The sequence below is a fragment of the Lepisosteus platostomus genome, chromosome 26 (assembly GCF_059453375.1).
Source record: "Lepisosteus platostomus isolate fLepPlt1 chromosome 26, fLepPlt1.hap1, whole genome shotgun sequence".
Classification (NCBI taxonomy): domain Eukaryota; kingdom Metazoa; phylum Chordata; class Actinopteri; order Semionotiformes; family Lepisosteidae; genus Lepisosteus; species Lepisosteus platostomus.
Genome location: NC_142636.1, coordinates 9928172 through 9948294, shown reverse-complemented (window position 1 = coordinate 9948294; position 20123 = coordinate 9928172). Strand labels below are relative to the sequence as shown.

The window sequence follows — 20123 nt, the reverse complement described above, 5'->3', positions numbered from 1 at the left end:
CCTGTTTTCAGGGGCCGTCGCTCCGGTAGAACCTGTTGCTCCCGGATACCAAGAAGCAGAAAGAGGGGGAGGGGCCGGGAGAGTGGTGGTGGGCGGGGCAGGGCGAGCAGCTACACGCCCCCTCCCCTGCCCCCCTGTCTCAGGTGAGGAGCAGGATCCTGCGAGACGAGAAGGCTACGCTGCCAGTCCAGCTCCTCACCTGCCTGCGCAGGAGGAGACGCTCAAGATTGGGGTCCCGCGCGGCTTTAGCTTCTGCCTCCATCTCCCTCGTTTTTTTCAGTCGAGCTGTGGGATCTCAGACCCGGGAAGGAATCAGGAGAGGGAAGAGGAGAGTGGGAAGAGAGGGATCTGAGTCAGGCGGGGGGGGGTTGGGGGGGAGAGAGAGACGCGAGGGGATCTCTCCGAGTCAGAGCGGGTTCAGTGTGACAGAAGTGGCCACGATGAAGCTGGGGGTGGGCATTGTGATGGCCTGCGCGCTGTCCTGCTGCATCCTGCTGGGGACGCTGTATTTCCGGCGCTCGCAGGCCGGCGGGCTCCGCGGCAGGGTGCTGCAGCTGCAGGACGAGCTCCAGATGAGCCAGGAGTTCTCCCAGGAGGTGCTGCGGGAGCTGAGCACGGCCACCGAGAGAAAGAACAGGATGCAGAGGAGCCTGAAGGAGCTGGAGAGCCAGGTGTCCACCTGGGAGAAGGAGCTGGAGGAGAGACGCAGGCAGACAGGGACCTGCCAGCAGGAGCAGGTGAGAGCAGAGATGAGGGGGGAACAGATATGATCTCACTGGGCTGTACTGCACTATACTGTGCTTTTACCCTGATCTCACTGAGCTTTACTCCACTGTACTGTGCTTTTACCCTGATCTCACTGGGATGTACTGCACTGTACTGTGCTTTTACCCTGATCTCACTGGGCTGTACTGCTCTGTACTGTGCTTTTATACCCTGATCTCACTGGGCTGTACTGCCCTGTACTGTGCTTTTACCCTGATCTCACTGGGCTTTACTGCATTTTAGAGGTCGGACTCTAGAGTAAATCCCTCCTTTCAGCCCCTCTAGCTTTTGTGATAATGAGATCCAGTGCTACCTTGTTAGCCGGGCAGGCTGCTGCAGATATCTCTGTGTAAAGAAGTGGCTTTTGTGCCAAGACCATTTTGCAGTGTGGCGACTGTAGGTGCTCAGAGTAAATGAGGTGTGTCCCTGCATCTCACTGTGTCCCCCTGCTGTCCTTCCAGAAAGACGCAGACGAGCAGCTGAAGTCTTCAGAGAAGGAACTGCAAGACGCCAAGAGTGAGAGACTGCTCCTCTGTACCTCCATGTAGACACAAAGCCCACACCCAGGCACGCACCAGCAAGGAGGCAGTCAAGCAGTGTGCCAGTCAGATGGTCACTATGGCCATCAGTCAAGCAGTGTGCCAGTCAGTTGGTCACTATGGCCATCAGTCAGGCAGTGTGCCAGTCAGTTGGTCACTATGGCCATCAGTCAGGCAGTGTGCCAGTCAGATGGTCACTATGGCCATCAGTCAAGCAGTGTGCCAGTCAGATGGTCACTATGGCCATCAGTCAGCCAGTGTGCCAGTCCGTTGGTCACTATGGCCATCAGTCAAGCAGTGTGCCAGTCAGTTGGTCACTATGGCCATCAGTCAAGCAGTGTGCCAGTCAGTTGGTCACTATGGCCATCAGTCAAGCAGTGTGCCAGTCAGTTGGTCACTATGGCCAACAGTCAGGCAGCGTGCCAGTCAGATGGTCACTATGGCCATCAGTCAGGCAGCGTGCCAGTCAGTTGGTCACTATGGCCATCAGTCAAGCAGTGTGCCAGTCAGTTGGTCACTATGGCCATCAGTCAAGCAGAGTGCCAGTCAGTTGGTCACTATGGCCATCAGTCAAGCAGTGTGCCAGTCAGTTGGTCACTATGGCCAACAGTCAGGGTGCCATTTAGATGGTCACTGTGTCCATCAAGCAGTTAGTCAGTGTGTTTGTCGGTCACTGTGCCATTCCACTGGTCAGTGTCTGTAAGCTGGTCAGTTTTTGCTGGTTGGTCAGTAAGTCAGTCAGTGTGCCAGTCTGCTGGTCAGTGTGCTGGTCATTGAGTCAGTGCGGCAGTGAATTGGTCAGTGTACCAGACACCCGGTCATCTCTTACCCTGCCCTGTACCCACCCTGCAGGTCAGCACGAGGAGGACAAGGCAGGCTGGAACAATGACATCAACAGCCTCAAAAAGCAGGTGGAGCTGAAGAGCAAAGTCTGTGACTATGTGGATAAAAAATCAGCAGAGGGCAGGTAAGGACAGCAGGATTGTGTCTATCTTAGACTACGATAGCCTGAACTGCTCGGATTTGTATTGTGCTGGACTGTGTTAAACTGTACTAGACTGAGTAAAACTGTGCTGGACTGAGTTAGACTGTAATGGAGTTTGTTACACATTACTGGATGGAATCAGACTGTTCTCCACTGAGTTAGACTGTACAAGACTGAGTTAAAGTTAGATGGACTAGACTGAGTCCCTGTGTGTCGCACTGACTGAGCTCTGTGTCTGTGTGTTACAGGAAGCTGTGTGCAGTAACTGTGTGTCACACTGACTGAGCTCTGTGTCTGTGTGTTACAGGAAGCTGTGTGCAGTTACTGTGTGTCACACTGCCTGAGCTCTGTGTCTGTGTGTTACAGGAAGCTGTGTGCAGTAACTGTGTGTCACACTGACTGAGCTCTGTGTCTGTGTTACAGGAAGCTGTGTGCAGTAACTGTGTGTCACACTGCCTGAGCTCTGTGTCTGTGTGTTACAGGAAGCTGTGTGCAGTTACTGTGTGTCACACTGCCTGAGCTCTGTGTCTGTGTGTTACAGGAAGCTGTGTGGTCTCCCTGAGCTGCCTAAGGAAGACCAGTCCCAGCAGGAGACAACAGGCAAGCAACAGTAGAGCCAGGAGCTGCCAAGGTGAGGCTACACAACCCATAAGCACTACTCATGTGATACACACTGCTCTCACCATGTAGGCCATCAACCTAAACATTAAACACACTGAGCACACAACTCACACACTACAAACCATAACCCTAATCTACACACTACACACTAATCAGCTCTGCTCTCTAACGACTCATATATATTACTCACTCATTATATACTACAAAGCAAGCAATAGAAACATCACTCACACTAATCACACACTGTACATTGCAAACTGAAGCAGGGTACACATCACTCATATACAGTATCACTCACATGCTTTACAGTTTACACAATAAACCTAACAAACTCACCACTCACACAGCACAAACTCTACGTTCTCATGCTGTTTCTGCTCTTAAGACTCAGAGCAGAGCCGGCAGGGTCTCACTGTACTGATTCTAGTAGAGATCACAGATCCACCAGCAGGGCTGTCCCAACTCCCGCCTGGGAGGGGGCGCTGTGTCTGCAGGGTTTCCCAGTCTCCTGAAAGCAGCTGCACCTGAAAAGCAGACAGAAGCTGTTAAACTGAATAGAACCAGTCTGCAGACACACTGACCAGCCCCTCCAGAACTGAGATTGGACAGCCCTGCAGACACACTGACCAGTCCCTCCAGGAGAAGGACTGGAAAGCCCTGTAGACACACTGACTAGCCCCTCCAGGACCAGGACTGGACAAGTGATCTCTGGACTGTAGGGTTACAGTGTGACCCGGCCCAGACTGGACCAGTGATCTCTGGACTGTAGGGTTACAGTGTGAATCGGCCCAGACTGGACCAGTGATCTCTGGACTGTAGGGTTACAGTGTGACCCAGACTGGACCAGTGATCTCTGGACTGTAGGGTTACAGTGTGACCCGGCCCAGACTGGACCAGTGATCTCTGGACTGTAGGGTTACAGTGTGACCCAAACTGGACCAGTGATCTCTGGACTGTAGGGTGACAGTGTGACCCAGACTGGACCAGTGATCTCTGGACTGTAGGGTTACAGTGTGACCCAGACTGGACCAGTGATCTCTGGACTGTAGGGTTACAGTGTGAATCGGCCCAGACTGGACCAGTGATCTCTGGACTGTAGGGTTACAGTGTGACCCGGCCCAGACTGGACCAGTGATCTCTGGACTGTAGGGTTACAGTGTGACCCAAACTGGACCAGTGATCTCTGGACTGTAGGGTGACAGTGTGACCCAAACTGGACCAGTGATCTCTGGACTGTAGGGTGACAGTGTGACCCAGACTGGACCAGTGATCTCTGGACTGTAGGGTTACAGTGTGACCCAGACTGGACCAGTGATCTCTGGACTGTAGGGTTACAGTGTGACCCGGCCCAGACTGGACCAGCGATCTCTGGACTGTAGGGTTACAGTGTGAATCGGCCCAGACTGGACCAGTGATCTCTGGACTGTAGGGTTACAGTGTGACCCAGACTGGACAAGCGATCTCTGGACTGTAGGGTTACAGTGTGACCCAGACTGGACCAGTGATCTCTGGACTGTAGGGTTACAGTGTGACCCAGAGTGGACCAGTGATCTCTGGACTGTAGGGTTACAGTGTGACCCAGACTGGACCAGTGATCTCTGGACTGTAGGGTTACAGTGTGACCCGGCCCAGACTGGACCAGCGATCTCTGGACTGTAGGGTTACAGTGTGAATCGGCCCAGACTGGACCAGTGATCTCTGGACTGTAGGGTTACAGTGTGACCCAGACTGGACAAGCGATCTCTGGACTGTAGGGTTACAGTGTGACCCAGACTGGACCAGTGATCTCTGGACTGTAGGGTTACAGTGTGACCCAGACTGGACCAGTGATCTCTGGACTGTAGGGTTACAGTGTGACCCAGACTGGACCAGCGATCTCTGGACTGTAGGGTTACAGTATGTATTCATCTGCAGCTGCAGTATTCGGAGAGGTGTGGCTGAAGGGCTGTATCAGTCATCCTGTTGTTTTGTGATCTTTGGACACTCAGGAAGGTGTGTCTGCTTGTTTTCCAGGTTCTGGAGGGAGAGTCTGTGAAGAGGAGGAAGAGGATAGACTGGGAGACAGCCTCTCTCAAAAACACACACACACATACACACCTACTGTATGCACAGATACAATCTGAAATATGCACACACGACACAGATACCAATAAAAGGAAACCTGTTAAACTCACATGACTGTGCTTTTTTGGTAAAGCAATAAAGATGTGTTTGAGTACAAAACACCAGGAGAGGGCTGACATTCTGTGTTTGTGGAATATGGCTTCTGTCCACCAGGGGGCTCACTCTCTGCCAGCACTGATCCAGGAGGCCCTTAATGGTCCCTTCTCAACCAGACCGAAGTACTCCCGAGTTGAACTGGATCAGTTAAGTCTCCCATTTAGATGTGAGTGTGCTGGAGAGACAGAGAGACCTGTAAGACCGTCGGGACTGAACACTGTCCAAGTCTGCCGAACCCCTGGGTCTCAAAATGGATGCCTGCTGACAGACCTGCAGTCGGGCGACACCAAATTTTTATTGCAGACATTTTGGAAGAGCTGGGTGTGTCACCCTCCCATTCTCCCAGCCTGGTTCCCCTCTGTCTCTCAATCCCTCTCCTCTTTCTCTCTCTCAATCTCTCTCCTCTTTCTCTCTCTCAATCTCTCTCCTCTTCTCTCTCTTTAAATGCCTTCTATCCCTCTCTCCCCTGACGTGCTCTGACTGTTTTGGGGTGGGGATGGGGAGGGGGGTGCCCCTCTCTCTCTGGTCATGCTTCGTTAGCCTTGCCTGACTGGGGCCTCAGGCTCTGTCAGTGGGGTCTGTGTGTTCCCATATCGACAGGCTGGAATGTCAGATCAGGTCCGATCATCGTCACTGTGGCTCAGCCAGTGGCATGTGACTCCCAGCTGTCTGGGAGAGAGAAGTGTCTTTGGAGGACATTATGGACACTTTACTTTATAAACATTGTGTGTTGAAAATGCAGCCACCAAATGACTCAACCAGTACAGGGACTGGTCCAGTCTGGGCTGGGTCATACTGTTACCCTACAGTCCAGAGATTGCTGGTCCAGTCTGGGCCGGGTCACACTGTAACCCTACAGTCCAGAGATCACTGGTCCAGTCTGGGTCACACTGTAACCCTACAGTCCAGAGATCGCTGGTCCAGTCTGGGTCACACTGTAACCCTACAGTCCAGAGATCGCTGGTCCAGTCTGGGTCACACTGTAACCCTACAGTCCAGAGATCACCGGTCCAGTCTGGGTCACACTGTAACCCTACAGTCTAGGGATGGGCACAGTTGCCTGCGCTCAGTACTGTGGGAGAGCCTAGAACTGTGTGTGTGGGTATCCAATCCATGCTGACCTCTGACCTGCAGTGTTGTCAGTATTGACCCAGTACAGCTCACTGGGTGTCTTGTTCACATTGAGCCTCTGATAATTACCACCCCTCCTCAGGGTTCAATTAGCAACACAATTCGTTAACGGCCACTCTGCACCATCTGTCCCTCGCCAAGGTCACAATTAATGTGGGGGTGGGGGGGGGGACAGAGGGGGACGCAGGCAGGACGCCGGGGGGGAGAGAGGCAGAGAGCTGTGATGGGGACAGGCAGGGGGAGTGTTCGCATGAGATGACGCTTGCATGTCTGCAACACCTGACTCTTCGCAGGTCCGACCCCAGGCGACAGGACAGATTGCACAAGCCCTTATCAGTGACAGGCTGTACCACGCCAGCGGACCTCAGCTCTCTCTCTCCCAGCTCAAACAATAAGCTGCATTGATCCCTCTATCTCTCCATCTCACTCTCTTTCCGTTTTTAAAAATACTATTCGGCTCTTAGAGGAGGTCAGGGAAGAGTATGTGTTTCTTCAAACAAACACTCCTTCATCATCATCAGAGCTGGAGAGTAACTGTACAGACACTCAGTCCAGCTCCTCTGTATCCTCACATGAACACTCCTTCATCATCATCAGAGCTGGAGAGTCACTGTACAGACACTCAGTCCAGCTCCTCTGTATCTTCACACTAACACTCCTTCATCATCATCAGAGCTGGAGAGTCACTGTACAGACACTCAGTCCAGCTCCTCTGTATCTTCACATTAACACTCCTTCATCATCATCGGAGCTGGAGAGTAACTGTACAGACACTCAGCAATAGCGTGACCCAGCACAGAGGCACTGTGATGTAGTACAGAGGGGGTGAGATGCAACACAGGAAAACTGTGGGCACAGATGTAGAGGTTAAAAAATGCACCAGACAGAACATTTGGGATATGACCTCAACATTGTACACAAACATGTGAATACTCATGGTCTATCTGCATTCATCTAAATTCACGTTTCAGTGAAAATCAACCTTATTGATCCAGCAAACGCTGTGTAAATGGCAGCCGGGGGTGCTGGCTGATCAATAGGGAGTTAATTAGCGGGAGCGTCCATGTGCTGTGGATCAGGACATTGAGGTGACCCTGACTTGGCTGGGTGTATATAAACACAGAGAGCATGAACTGGGCAGCACTCACTCTGCATACACATAGCTCTGCACACGCTGACACTACAATACCGCGTAGTGCACACACAGACAGGAATGCATGCACTGACAGTACACACTGACATAGGCAGTACAGCACACACTGGCAGTAGTGCACACACACAGACATACTGTACACATTGACAGTAGTGCACACATCCAGTACACCACACACTAACAGTAGTGCACAAAGGCAGTAAAGTACACATTGACAGTAGTGCACACAGACAGTAGAGTACACACTGACAGTAGTGCATACAGACAGTATAGCACACACTGACAGCAGTGCACACAGACAGTAGAGTACACACTGACAGTAGTGCACACAGACAGTACAGCAGACACTGACAGCAGAGCACACAGACAGCACAGCACACACTGACAGTAGTGCACACAGAGCCGGGTTGTACCTCGTACACGGACCATACTGATATCAGGCCTGTTTCTTGAAAACCTTTATTATTGCACCAGTGTAAAAAGATTCTCCTGGCTTTCGTAGTCTTAACAAATGTCTGAATCTACATATTCAGCCAGAGGCACAGAGAAAATGGTAAAATAACGTGGCCTGCACACAGTGTCACCCCCTGCACAAACAGGGCACAGCACTGTGTGGGAGGAGCCTGCTGGCACGGCTGGGCTGAAGACTTCAGGAAGAGGAGCCCAGCTGGAGGCTTCACTCCGGACAGCAGCGGACCAGACCGTGAGTGTGTGTGAGTGTGAGGGGGTCTGCCCTGGTCAGGGGTGTACCCAGTCTTGAACACAGGGGGGATGTCTGCATCTGTGTTTGTCAGAGTGTGTGTGTGCATACATGCCTGTGTGTCTACAGCAGTGTGTGCACTTGTGTGTGTGTGCCTGCCTGTGTATGCACCTGTGTGTGTACCTACCTGTGTGTGTGCATGCACCTGTGTATGTGTGCGCTATATAAGTGTGAGGATATTATTATTGTACTGTGCACTGTGCTGTATTATTGTTATGTACTGGACCTGTGTGTGAATGTGCCTGCCTGTCTGTTTGTGCGTCTGTGTGTGCAGATACTATCAATATGAGGACAAAATCTAAACATCAGCCCCTTCAGGGTAGCTCCTGAGAAACAGGTGCTGGGAGGACCAAGGCAAACTGCCTGCGATAGAAAGCTCTTCAAGTGCCGAGACGCTGACCCTGCCCTGCTGACATGGCGAGAGAGGAGATTCACTCCAGGATTCGAGAAAGCAGAATGAGAGGCACAGGGCAGGGCCGGTGTGTGAGCCACTGGGAGCGTTCCTGCTGAAAGTCTCTCCTCACCTTTCTCTCTCCTCAGCTCCCAGGACTCGCGGGTCTATCCTGCTCGCTCTCCCCGGCTGTCTGCTTCCTCCTCAGTGACCTGGGAGTCCACAGAAAGCCGAGAACTGTTTGATATGTTTGATATTCGGTTGCCTCATCACTATAAAAAACAACTAAATATCAGACATATTCCTATAGATCTCTGGCACACTCTACAATGCCGTGACCTGCGACCTCTGACCTGTGGCCTGGAACCCAGAACCAATGGGTATCACATTCTCTATTTCTCTCTTTATACAGCAGCATTGATATGGACTTAGTTTAAATAATAAGCAACTTCAGTCTTAAAAAATAACTTTTTTCCTTAATTATTCATAATACTGTAACCTTACAGTCCGGAGATCACTGGTCCAGTCTGGGTCACACTGTAACCCTACAGTCCAGAGATCGCTGGTCCAGTCTGGGTCACACTGTAACCCTACAGTCCAGAGATCACTGGTCCAGTCTGGGTCACACTGTAACCCTACAGTCCAGAGATCACTGGTCCAGTCTGGGTCACACTGTAACCCTACAGTCCAGAGATCACTGGTCCAGTCTGGGCTGGGTCACACTGTAACCTTACAGTCCAGAGATCACTGGTCCAGTCTGGGCTGGGTCACACTGTAACCTTACAGTCCAGAGATCACTGGTCCAGTCTGGGTCACACTGTAACCCTACAGTCCAGAGATCACTGGTCCAGTCTGGGTCACACTGTAACCTTACAGTCCAGAGATCACTGGTCCAGTCTGGGCCGGGTCACAATCCTTAAGAGGTGTTGCACAATAAAATGAGCTCCACCAGAACTCTTGGCTTGCTGCCCAACAGCACCACCCTGTGGCCAGCTAAGGGAATACACAGGCTTTTATGGCTCACTGGAAAACTTTTATGTGGCTTCTAGAGATCCAGCACTTACAAAGTGTAGCGGGAAGCGTAGCTCAGGACCCTCTGCAGATGGTATAGTCCGGAAGTAAGTGGAGAAGGACATCCGGGAAGGTACAGCAGGATCGGGAAGGGTTGACAGACAGGGGGGCTTGGCGGTGCTCCGGTGCCCGGGGGGCGGGGTGGCAGTGATCCGGTGCCTGTGGGGTGTGGCAGCAGTGATCCGGTGCCTGGGGGGCCTGGCGGCGGTGATCCGGTGCTCGGGGGGGGCCTGGCGCAGGCAAACAATCCAGACAGCCCAAAAGGGGGAAACCGGGGCGCAGTCCAAAGTACAGGAACCAGGGGATCCATCCGAGACAGACAGGGTTAACAACTGGAGCGGGATCCGGAACAGGAGTGAGTTCAAACGGAGGAAGGAGGCCAGGCGCTCCGAGCCCCGGACTCAGACGGCCAGGACGCTGGGGAGCAAGGCCTGCCCTCGGGCCACCCGCGAGCCCGGGGAACAGGCCAGCCATGGGGCCTCCATCCCCCAGGGCCGAGCCAGGAATGGCAGGAGCGCCCGGCTTGACACAAAACAGGGGGCCGGTGCACGTGATCAACTAAAATACGAACGGGTCGGAGCGCCCCCTAGAGGAAGGGTGACAATCGCGACACAAAGTGTAACAGAGGTGGAAATTTACATGGAATGTCAGATTATAATAGCGTTATTCAAAACGTGTAGGACAAAAAATGAATTGTCACAGGTTATAAAAATGCTGATACCAAAAATGCAACTGATGATGGTAGACCAGAAGATGAAATAAAAGTCTTCAAATGTCCAACAGCATTGATGTGGTTTTTTCTTTGAACTCTTTATCGGTTTGGATGTGTTATTTTTTTTCCATCTCCCACTTCAAGATGAAAAGCATTTTCATGCTCACTGGATCTCCCGCCTCCCCAAAGCCAATGTTTGCCAGGGTTGGCTCCCATTGGCTGGCTAGGTGCCCTCCCATCTGTCTTCTTGGCTCCAAGGCGAAACAACATCACCTGCATGTGCTGGGCTGACCTGGCCCAGAGTTCCACTCCTCAGAAGGGACCCCAATCAGTCAAAAGTCCATCATATACAATCATATGGTCATGCCAAGACAGAATCTTCCAAGATTAATTCTCCATTTTACATTAACAATCTCACTGCCAGTCTGGGACAGACAGAGAGCTGTAAAGGAGCCCCAGTCTCACTGTGATCTGTGTCTCTGTTACAGGTAGAGACACAGCCCTTATAGAGTCAGGATATTAATCTCACTGCCAGTCTGGGACAGACAGAGAGCTGTAAAGCAGCCCCAGTCTCACTGTGATCTGTGTCTCTGTTACAGACAGAGACACAGCCCTTATAGAGTCAGGATATTAATCTCACTGCCAGTCTGGGACAGAGAGCTGTAAAGGAGCCCCAGTCTCACTGTGATCTGCGCTGTCACAGACCTACAGGATGTGACCTGTACAAGAACACACCAGGTGTCAGGAACCTGTCTCAGACCGTGGCCCCCTGTGCCCTGAAGGGGTTGGTGGGGTGGAATGAGTTGGGACAGCGGGGGTGCCAGCTATACGCCCCTGGAGGATATAATTGTGTGTCCTGGATGACTTTGTCCTGGAATTAGGCTGTGATATGAGGGGCTTGCAGGAGGAATCTGTCTTCTCCACAGCTCAGCCCTTTAACCCTATCCCTGCCAGCACTGTCGCAAATCCCAAATTCCCATTGGCCAGCCTGCTTCCCAGGGGAAGAGAATCTGGACTCCTGTAAGATTTCTGCACTTGAGGGGCTGGAGCCTGTAAAAGGATGACAAGAATCAGATCCAGCTCGTTTAGCTCCGTCTGTGTTTATCAGTGTGTGTCTGTTGTATACGTGTGTGGTCTGTGTGCATCGGTGTGTGTGTCTGTTGTGTCAGTGTGTGGTCTGTTGTGTATCACTGTGTGTCTGTGTATCAGTGTGTGTCTGCTGTACACGTGTGGGGTCCGTGTGTATCAGTGTGTGTGTCTGTGTGTACCACTGTGTGTTTTTGGGAGTGACAGTGTATGTCTGTGTGTCTGTGTGTATAATGTGACGGACTGTGTGTATCAGAGTGTGTGTCTATGTGTGTAATGGGACTGACAATGTGTAACGGTGTGTCTGTATGTGTGTTTGGGAACAAGAGTGTGTGACAGTGTGCGTATGTGCTGTGCTGTCTCCCTCAGCAGTTACACACTTGCCCCCCTCTCTCCTGGGGGAAGGGGGGAGTGACCCCCGATATCACTGCCGCACCCTGGGCCTGACTGGGCCCACCCACTCACCCTTCCTGGGGCTTCTCTCTGGGTGTCTGGACTGAGAGCTCCACTCTCCTGTTCTCCCAGTACAAACCAAGGGAGGGGGGGGCTGCCCAGACTTGGCCTTCACCCTCCAACCCCTTTCAACAGGTGATAAATTACTCTTGCCATGACACGTGTGCCTAGGCATGGCGGGGCAGTTATTTTTACAGCTGAGCTGGGGGGGGCAGTTATTTTTACAGCAGACTGGCCTTGAATCCAGCTGTCACCCTACAGGGCTACTGTCAGGCAGTAAGGTGGGGGATCGAGCGTATGGACCCCCTGGGTCATGGTGGGTCACGGTGGGCATAGTTGGACGGGGGGGTCATTACATTAGACACAGTGAGTGTCCGGGGCCGGAGCAGAGGGAGTCCGGACCGTCTGTCTGGGGCCGGAGCAGAGGGAGTCCGGACCGTCTGTCCGGGGCCGGAGCAGAGGGAGTCCGGACCGTCTGTTTGGGGCCGGAGCAGAGGGAGAATCCGGACCGTCTGTCTGGGGCCGGAGCAGAGGGAGAATCCGGACCGTCTGTCTGGGGCCGGAGCAGAGGGAGTCCGGACCGTCTGTCTGGGGCCGGAGCAGAGGGAGAATCCGGACCGTCTGTCTGGGGCCGGAGCAGAGGGAGTCCGGACCGTCTGTCCGGGGCCGGAGCAGAGGGAGTCCGGACCGTCAGTTCGGGGCAGGAGCAGAGGGAGTCCGGACCGTCTGTCCGGGGCCGGAGCAGAGGGAGTCCGGACCGTCTCTCCGGGGCCGGAGCAGAGGGAGTCCGGACCGTCTGTTCTGGGCCGGAGCAGAGGGAGAATCCGGACCGTCTGTCCGGGGCCGGAGCAGAGGGAGTCCGGACCGTCTGTCCGGGGCCGGAGCAGAGGGAGTCCGGACCGTCTGTCCGGGGCCGGAGCAGAGGGAGTCCGGACCGTCAGTTCGGGGCCGGAGCAGAGGGAGTCCGGACCGTCTGTCCGGGGCCGGAGCAGAGGGAGTCCGGACCGTCTGTCCGGGGCCGGAGCAGAGGGAGTCCGGACCGTCTGTCCGGACCCGGAGCAGAGGGAGTCCGGACCGTCAGTTCGGGGCCGGAGCAGAGGGAGTCCGGACCGTCAGTTCGGGGCCGGAGCAGAGGGAGTCCGGACCGTCAGTTCGGGGCCGGAGCAGAGGGAGTCCGGACCGTCAGTTCGGGGCCGGAGCAGAGGGAGTCCGGACCGTCAGTTCGGGGCCGGAGCAGAGGGAGTCCGGACCGTCAGTTCGGGGCAGGAGCAGAGGGAGTCCGGACCGTCAGTTCGGGGCCGGAGCAGAGGGAGTCCGGACCGTCAGTTCGGGGCCGGAGCAGAGGGAGTCCGGACCGTCTGTTCTGGGCCGGAGCAGAGGGAGTCCGGACCGTCTGTCCGGGGCCGGAGCAGAGGGAGTCCGGACCGTCAGTTCGGGGCCGGAGCAGAGGGAGTCCGGACCGTCTGTTCTGGGCCGGAGCAGAGGGAGTCCGGACTGGCTGCCCAGCATATCATGTACACATGAGTTTTCAAGCTGTCCACTGAGGGCTGCCCCTCTCAGTGCTGATTCCTCGACCCTCCCTGTATCCCACTGTGCCCCTGGGAATGTGCCCAGAGGTTCTATATTTAAACCACACAATGATTCAAGAGTCCCACAGCTGTTCAGACCCTCTGCAAAACAGACAAGTGTGTAATTTCCTCTCCCATATAATAATCCAGTGTGTGATCTCCTGTCCCAGCCTGAGGAACAGTCTCTCAATAATAATAATACAGTGTGTAATCTCCTGTCCCAGCCTGAGGAACAGACAGTCTCTCAATAATAATAATTCCAGTGTGTGATCTCCTGTCCCAGCCTGAGGAACAGACAGTCTCTCAATAATAATAATACAGTGTGTGATCTCCTGTCCCAGCCTGAGGAACAGTGAGCCTGTCTCTCAATAATAATAATCCAGTGTGGAATCTCCTGTCCCAGCCTGAGGAACAGTGAGCCTGTCACATAAGAATACTACGTCATGCTTCTAATTGAGTGTATAAATGTTTACTAATAGGTACTCCTTTAGCAACACAGTAATTCACCAGTCATGCCAATAAAGCTCTGTGCGTTTGAAATCTGACTGACAGGGAAAGTGTGAGAGAGAGGGAGGAGGGAGAGGAGGGAGAGGAGGAGAGGGAGGGGCAGTGTGAGAGAGGGAGGGATGGACTGAGCTGGGGGTATAAAAATCAGATTACAAGGGGTCTGTAAGAGTTTGGGCATTTCCTCTCTCTCTTCTCCCCCCTTTCTCTCTCTCCGTCCCGTGGCTCTGCGGAGTGGACAGCTGCCTTCCCTGCTCTCTGTGCCCAGGCTCCTCGCACCCTCGCCAACATGGAGGCCATCAAGAAGAAGATGCAGATGTTGAAGCTGGACAAGGAGAACGCGTTGGACCGCGCGGAGCAGGCTGAGGCCGACAAGAAGGCTGCCGAGGAGAGGAGCAAGCAGGTGGGGAGAGAGGGAGATACACTGGGAGACAGGACACAGACTGGGAGAGAGGGAGACAGACTGGGAGACTGGAGACAGACTGGGAGAGAGGGAGACAGACTGGGAGAGAGGGAGACAGACGAGAGAGGGAGACACACTGGGAGAGAGGGAGACACACTGGGAGACAGGAGACAGACTGGGAGAGAGGGAAACAGACTGGGAGACAGGGAGACACACTGGGAGAGAGAAGACAGACTGGGGGAGAGAGACTGGAAGAGATGGAGACACACTGGGAGAGAGGGAGAGAGACTGGGAGAGAGGAGACAGAATGGGAGAGAGGAGATAGACTGGGAGAGAGGGAGAGAGACTGGGAGAGAGGGAGAGAAACTGGGAGAGGGGAGAGAGAAGACAGACTGGGAGAGGGGAGAGAGACTGGGAGAGAGGGAGAGAGACTGGGATAGAGGAGATAGACTGGGAGAGAGGGAGAGAGACTGGGATAGAGGAGATAGACTGGGAGAGAGACTGGGAGAGAGGAGACAGACTGGGAGAGAACGAGACACACTGGGAGAGAGGGAGAGAGACTGGGATAGAGGAGAGAGACTGGGAGAGGGGAGAGAGAGACTGGGATAGAGGAGAGAGACTGGGAGAGAGGGAGAGAGACTGGGAGAGAGATCTGGGGAAGTGGCAGAGAGAGGAATATGGGAAGCACAGGGACAATAGAGAAGCATTTCTACTCTGTAGCAATACTGTTCCGAAAAACAGTGGCTGTGTTATAAAGACTAGGGGTTCCCCTGTCTCTGTGTGTCTCTCCCTGACCCCTGTCTCTCTGTCTCTCCCTGACCCCTGTCCATGTGTCCAGCTGGAGGACGAGCTCCTGGCCATGCAGAAGAAGCTGAAGGGGACAGAGGATGAGCTGGACAAATACTCCGAGGCTCTGAAAGACGCGCAGGAGAAACTGGAGCTGGCAGAGAAGAAGGCAGCAGATGTGAGTCTACTCTAGCACTGCCCAGCACAGCACTGCATTACAGCACTGCTACACAACAGGGCTGATCTACACTGTCACAACTCTGCTACACAACAGGGCTGATCTATACTGTCACAACTCTGCTACACAATCTATACTGTAACAACACTGCTACACAACAGGGCCGATCTATACTGTCACAACACTGCTACACAACAGGGCCGATCCATACTGTCACAACTCTGCTACACAACAGGGCCGATCTATACTGTCACAACTCTGCTACACAACAGGGCCAATCTATACTGTCACAACTCTGCTACATGACAGGGCTGATCTATACTGTCAAAACTGTGCTACACAACAGGGCTGATCTATACTGTCACAACACTGCTACACGACAGGGCTGATCTATACTGTCAAAACTGTGCTACACAACAGGGCTGATCTACACTGTCACAACATTGCTACACAACAGGGCTGATCTACACTGTCACAACATTGCTACACAACAGGGCTGATCTACACTGTCACAACACTGCTACACAACAGGGCTGATCTATACTGTCACAACACTGCTACACAACAGAGCCGATCTATACTGCCACAACTCTGCTATGCAACAGGGCGGCTCTATATAACACTGCCACACAACACACTACACTGCAGTCCAGCCCTGTACTGTGTTGAAACACAGCTACACAGTTCAACAATACTGTGTCAGAGCCCTGCTACACAACACCGAGGCAAATATAGCAGTACTCAAAGAAAGCGGGGCTCCCCTCCCCACCGGCCCAGAGCAGCTGTCCCAGACCCTTCCTGCCCCCCTCCTCCGGGGGCCCGTGTCCTTCACGGGACAGGACCGGCCCGCATTCCACAATTCCCAGCTGCCATGCGCCAGATTTCCCAGGTTCTTCCCAGAACCGTCCCCCGGCTGTCTCCTGTCCCTGCAGATATTCCTAAAATAGCACAGTGACTGTCCCCGTCAGACACGTCCCGGGATAAAAATACGAGATGTGCTGTTAAAATTCGGCCCGGCGTCTTGCAGGGGGGTGGCTGTTGTGGACTCGCACACAGGAGAGCACAGAGCACTGAGCACCACTTCGGGTCCTGCAGAGCATCAGTCAGTGTGTCAGTCAGAGCATCAGTCAGCCAGTCAGTGTGTCAGTCAGTCAGAGTGTCAGTCAGTCAGTGTGTCAGTCAGTCAGAGTGTCAGTCAGTCAGAGTATCAGTCAGTCAGAGCATCAGTCAGCCAGTCAGTGTGTCAGTCAGAGTATCAGTGAGCCAGTCAGTGTGTCAATCAGTGTGTCAGTCAGAGTATCAGTCAGCCAGTCAGTGTGTCAGTCAGAGTATCAGTGAGCCAGTCAGTGTGTCAATCAGTGTGTCAGTTAGAGTATCAGTGAGCCAGTCAGTGTGTCAATCAGTGTGTCAGTCAGTCAGTCAGAGTGTCAGTCAGTGTGTCAGTCAGTCAGAGTGTCAGTCAGTGTGTCAGTCAGAGTATCAGTCAGTCAGTCAGAGTGTCAGTCAGTGTGACAGTCAGAGCATCAGTCAGCCAGTCAGTGTGTCAGTCAGTCAGAGTGTCAGTCAGTGTGACAGTCAGAGCATCAGTCAGCCAGTCAGTGTGTCAGTCAGTCAGAGTGTCAGTCAGTGTGACAGTCAGAGTATTAGTGAGCCAGTCAGTGTGTCAATCAGTGTGTCAGTCAGTCAGAGCATCAGTCAGCCAGTCAGTGTGTCAGTCAGAGTATCAGTGAGCCAGTCAGTGTGTCAATCAGTGTGTCAGTCAATCAGTGTCAGCCAGTCAGTGTCAGTCAATCAGTGCGTCAGTCCGTGTGTCAGCCTCTCAGCCTTCCTGTCTATCAGCCAGTGTCAGTGTCTGTGAGTTGCTCAGCTGGTCGGGCTGTGTGTGCACTGTACTGTAGGAGACTGGAGCAGAACCTGGAGCTCAGTCTGGCTAGTGAGAGCTCGTAACTACTTTAAACCACGGCGATTGTACGGCGATGTAGCGACATCTGTTGGTCGGAAAGGAGTAACGTCTGACAAAATCACAGCCAACAAAAAAGATCGTGTTCCCCCTGGTATTCCACAGCGGTATTGCAGCCATTGAATTCAATTCAATTCACGTGTAACATCAGTCGTGGCATTCCTGCCTCGCAGCGCTGGGGCTATGGGTTCAGTTCCTGACCCGGGGTGCTGTGTGCGTGGAGTCTGCACGTTCCCCCTGTGTTTACGTGGGTTTCCTCCCACAGTGCAAAGACGCGCTGGTAGGTTAAATGGCCTGTAGGAAAATTAGCCCGGGTGAGAGTACGTGTGTGTGTCTGTGTGTGCCCTGTGATGGACTGGCATCGCGCCCAGGGTGTACCCTGCCTTGCACCCGTATCGGCTGAAGCAGGTAGAAAATGGCGGGATGGGAATAAACAGGACTGCCTTGAGAGCAGTGTAGTAGGACGTGCAGACCACTGAAGGGGACTGAGAAGAATCAGATGCTAAACCTGTTCGCTCCTCTAATCCCTGCCCCCCCCCGGCCTGCCAGTCTCTCACCTCTCGCCCCCGAACACATTTAGAAAGGCCACCTGTCCAGCCGGCGGTCCTGTGCCATCGCAGGCCGCGCCATGCCTGGGTGCCAAGATGCCAAGGGCTTTACGGAGAGCTGGGAATGGAACATTCCAGAGGGAGGGAATTTAACAGCCAGAGGGCTGACGTATCCCTTCTTCCCTTCAATGGGACTGGGGCGCCACTCTGTGCTGGGCGTCCTGCTGACAGGAGGACAGAGGGAAGAGGAGACACTCAGTCCACCATCATCATCAGAGCGAGAGAGTCACTGTACAGACACTCAGTCCAGCTCCTCTGTATCTTCACATGAACACTCCTTCATCATCATCAGAGCTCTAGAGTCACTGTACAGACACTCAGTCCAGCTCCTCTGTATCTTCACACTAACACTCCTTCATCATCATCAGAGCTGGAGAGTCACTGTACAGACACTCAGTCCAGCTCCTCTGTATCTTCACACGAACACTCCTTCATCATCATCAGAGCTGGAGAGTAACTGTACAGACACTCAGTCCAGCTCCTCTGTATCTTCACATTCACACTCCTTCATCATCATCAGAGCTGGAGAGTCACTGTACAGACACTCAGTCCAGCTCCTCTGTATCTTCACATGAACACTCCTTCATCATCATCAGAGCTGGAGAGTCACTGTACAGACACTCAGTCCAGCTCCTCTGTATCTTCACACTAACACTCCTTCATCATCATCAGAGCTGGAGAGTCACTGTACAGACACTCAGTCCAGCTCCTCTGTATCTTCACACGAACACTCCTTCATCATCATCAGAGCTGGAGAGTAACTGTACAGACACTCAGTCCAGCTCCTCTGTATCTTCACATTCACACTCCTTCATCATCATCAGAGCTGGAGAGTCACTGTACAGACACTCAGTCCAGCTCCTCTGTATCTTCACACGAACACTCCTTCATCATCATCAGAGCTGGAGAGTCACTGTACACTCAGTCCAGCTCCTCTGTATCTTCACATGAACACTCCTTCATCATCATCAGAGCTGTAGAGTCCCTGTACAGACACTCAGTCCAGCTCCTCTGTATCTTCACATGAACACTCCTTCATCATCATCAGAGCTGGAGAGTCACTGTACAGACACTCAGTCCAGCTCCTCTGTATCTTCACATGAACACTCCTTCATCATCATCAGAGCTGGAGAGTCACTGTACAGACACTCAGTCCAGCTCCTCTGTATCTTCACATGAACACTCCTTCATCATCATCAGAGCTGGAGAGTCACTGTACAGACCCTCAGTCCACAATCCACATGAACACTCCTTCATCGTGTGTATGGACAAGACCTCCCCTTTCTTTTTGGAATGATAGCGTGTGTATGACTCAGTCTGTCCCATTGCGCAAGAGCCCTGCTGTGTGTTGGTGGTGGTGGGGGTGTTAGCAGAGGCGCCCGGGGGCTGTTCTGTGAGCTGCAGAGGCACAGGAGGATCTCACGTCTTCACTGACGGGACGGGACACGTCCTGCCGAGAACCCCCCCCCCCCCTCCCCTTCGTGCCGTCGGGGGGGGCGGAGGGGTTTCTCAACCTCTTCAAGTACACGGAGGTGCGGCGCTGTGCACCCGCTCCGCCTGTACCGCAGCATCGCCCCGGGAGCCCACCGCTAACTCCAGACGCACCGGAGTCAGACCTGCGACTGCAGTACTAATTAAAACAGTATAAACACCGACTATGCGGTGGCTCCAGCGGTTCGTATCCCGCGGCCGGCAGAGGAATCCTACTCTGTTGGGCCCCTGAGCAAGGCCCTTCACCCCAGCTGCTCCAGGGGCGCTGTACAATGGCTGACCCTGCGCTCTGACCCCCAGCTTCTCTCCCTGTCTGTGTGTCTCATGGAGAGCAAGCTGGGGTCTGCGAAAAGACACATTCCTAATGCAAGAAATTGGATATGGCCCATAAAGTGATCTTCAGCTATTTGGATTCGCGGATGTGGATGTTTCTGTGTAACTCTTACACTCCGAATTCACTTCTTTTTTATTTGATTTTGACCCACTATCTAACGTATTATGAAAACATGTTTTTGGGGAAAAAAGTCTGGATTTCTAACTGCACATAAGAAGGGAAAAAAGTCGGTCGAATATCGGTTTTTGCCGTTACCTGCGCGTTACGGTGTGCAGTAGGGTGAACGCTCCCACCTGTCCTGGTGACGTAACCAGCGTCTGCCCAGCCCAAGCCGCGGGCGGCGGGAGGAAGTACGTCATCTTCCGGTAGGGCGGTGCAGGCCGGAAGTGTGCCGAAGGAGGAAG

The 20123-nt window shown here is 53.4% G+C and overlaps 2 protein-coding genes and 1 long non-coding RNA gene across 9 annotated transcripts in view; 2 read left to right on the top strand and 1 right to left on the bottom strand.

The window, feature by feature from the left end:
• The first annotated feature begins 125 nt into the window (after positions 1–125).
• On the top strand, positions 126–5083 carry LOC148640025 (uncharacterized). Its single transcript, XM_088620735.1, has 5 exons — positions 126–737; positions 1227–1281; positions 2157–2271; positions 2831–2920; positions 4924–5083. Exons 1-4 carry the CDS (start codon positions 441–443, stop codon positions 2901–2903), a joined length of 540 nt encoding a protein of 179 aa, XP_088476861.1. The 5' UTR covers positions 126–440; the 3' UTR covers positions 2904–2920; positions 4924–5083.
• An 86-nt stretch (positions 5084–5169) lies between these two features.
• On the bottom strand, positions 5170–20108 carry LOC148640024 (uncharacterized). Its single transcript, XR_015930582.1, has 4 exons — positions 19975–20108; positions 17844–18058; positions 8699–11398; positions 5170–5305 (listed from the first exon to the last, which is right to left on the bottom strand). It is a non-coding gene; the product is annotated as an uncharacterized LOC148640024 (long non-coding RNA).
• Positions 14116–20123, top strand: part of LOC148640023 (tropomyosin alpha-3 chain) — a 29090-nt gene continuing 23082 nt past the window's right edge. For 5 of the 7 annotated variants that reach the window (XM_088620711.1, XM_088620712.1, XM_088620717.1 and 2 more), the window contains exons 1-2: positions 14116–14362; positions 15201–15326. In XM_088620711.1, the coding sequence (XP_088476837.1) occupies positions 14249–14362; positions 15201–15326 (240 nt within the window). In that variant the 5' untranslated portion in view covers positions 14116–14248. The remainder of the gene's footprint in view (positions 14363–15200; positions 15327–20123) is intronic. The other 2 variants (XM_088620715.1, XM_088620716.1) reach the window with 1 other exon arrangement.

Excerpts from the sequence above, each read along its gene's own strand:
- LOC148640025 (XM_088620735.1), top strand. The coding sequence starts at position 441 with ATGAAGCTGGGGGTGGGCATTGTGATGGCCTGCGCGCTGTCCTGCTGC. Across the intron at positions 1,282-2,156 it reads GGAACTGCAAGACGCCAAGA|GTCAGCACGAGGAGGACAAG; the intron begins GTGAGAGACTGC and ends CCCACCCTGCAG. Across the intron at positions 2,272-2,830 it reads AAAAAATCAGCAGAGGGCAG|GAAGCTGTGTGGTCTCCCTG; the intron begins GTAAGGACAGCA and ends TGTGTGTTACAG.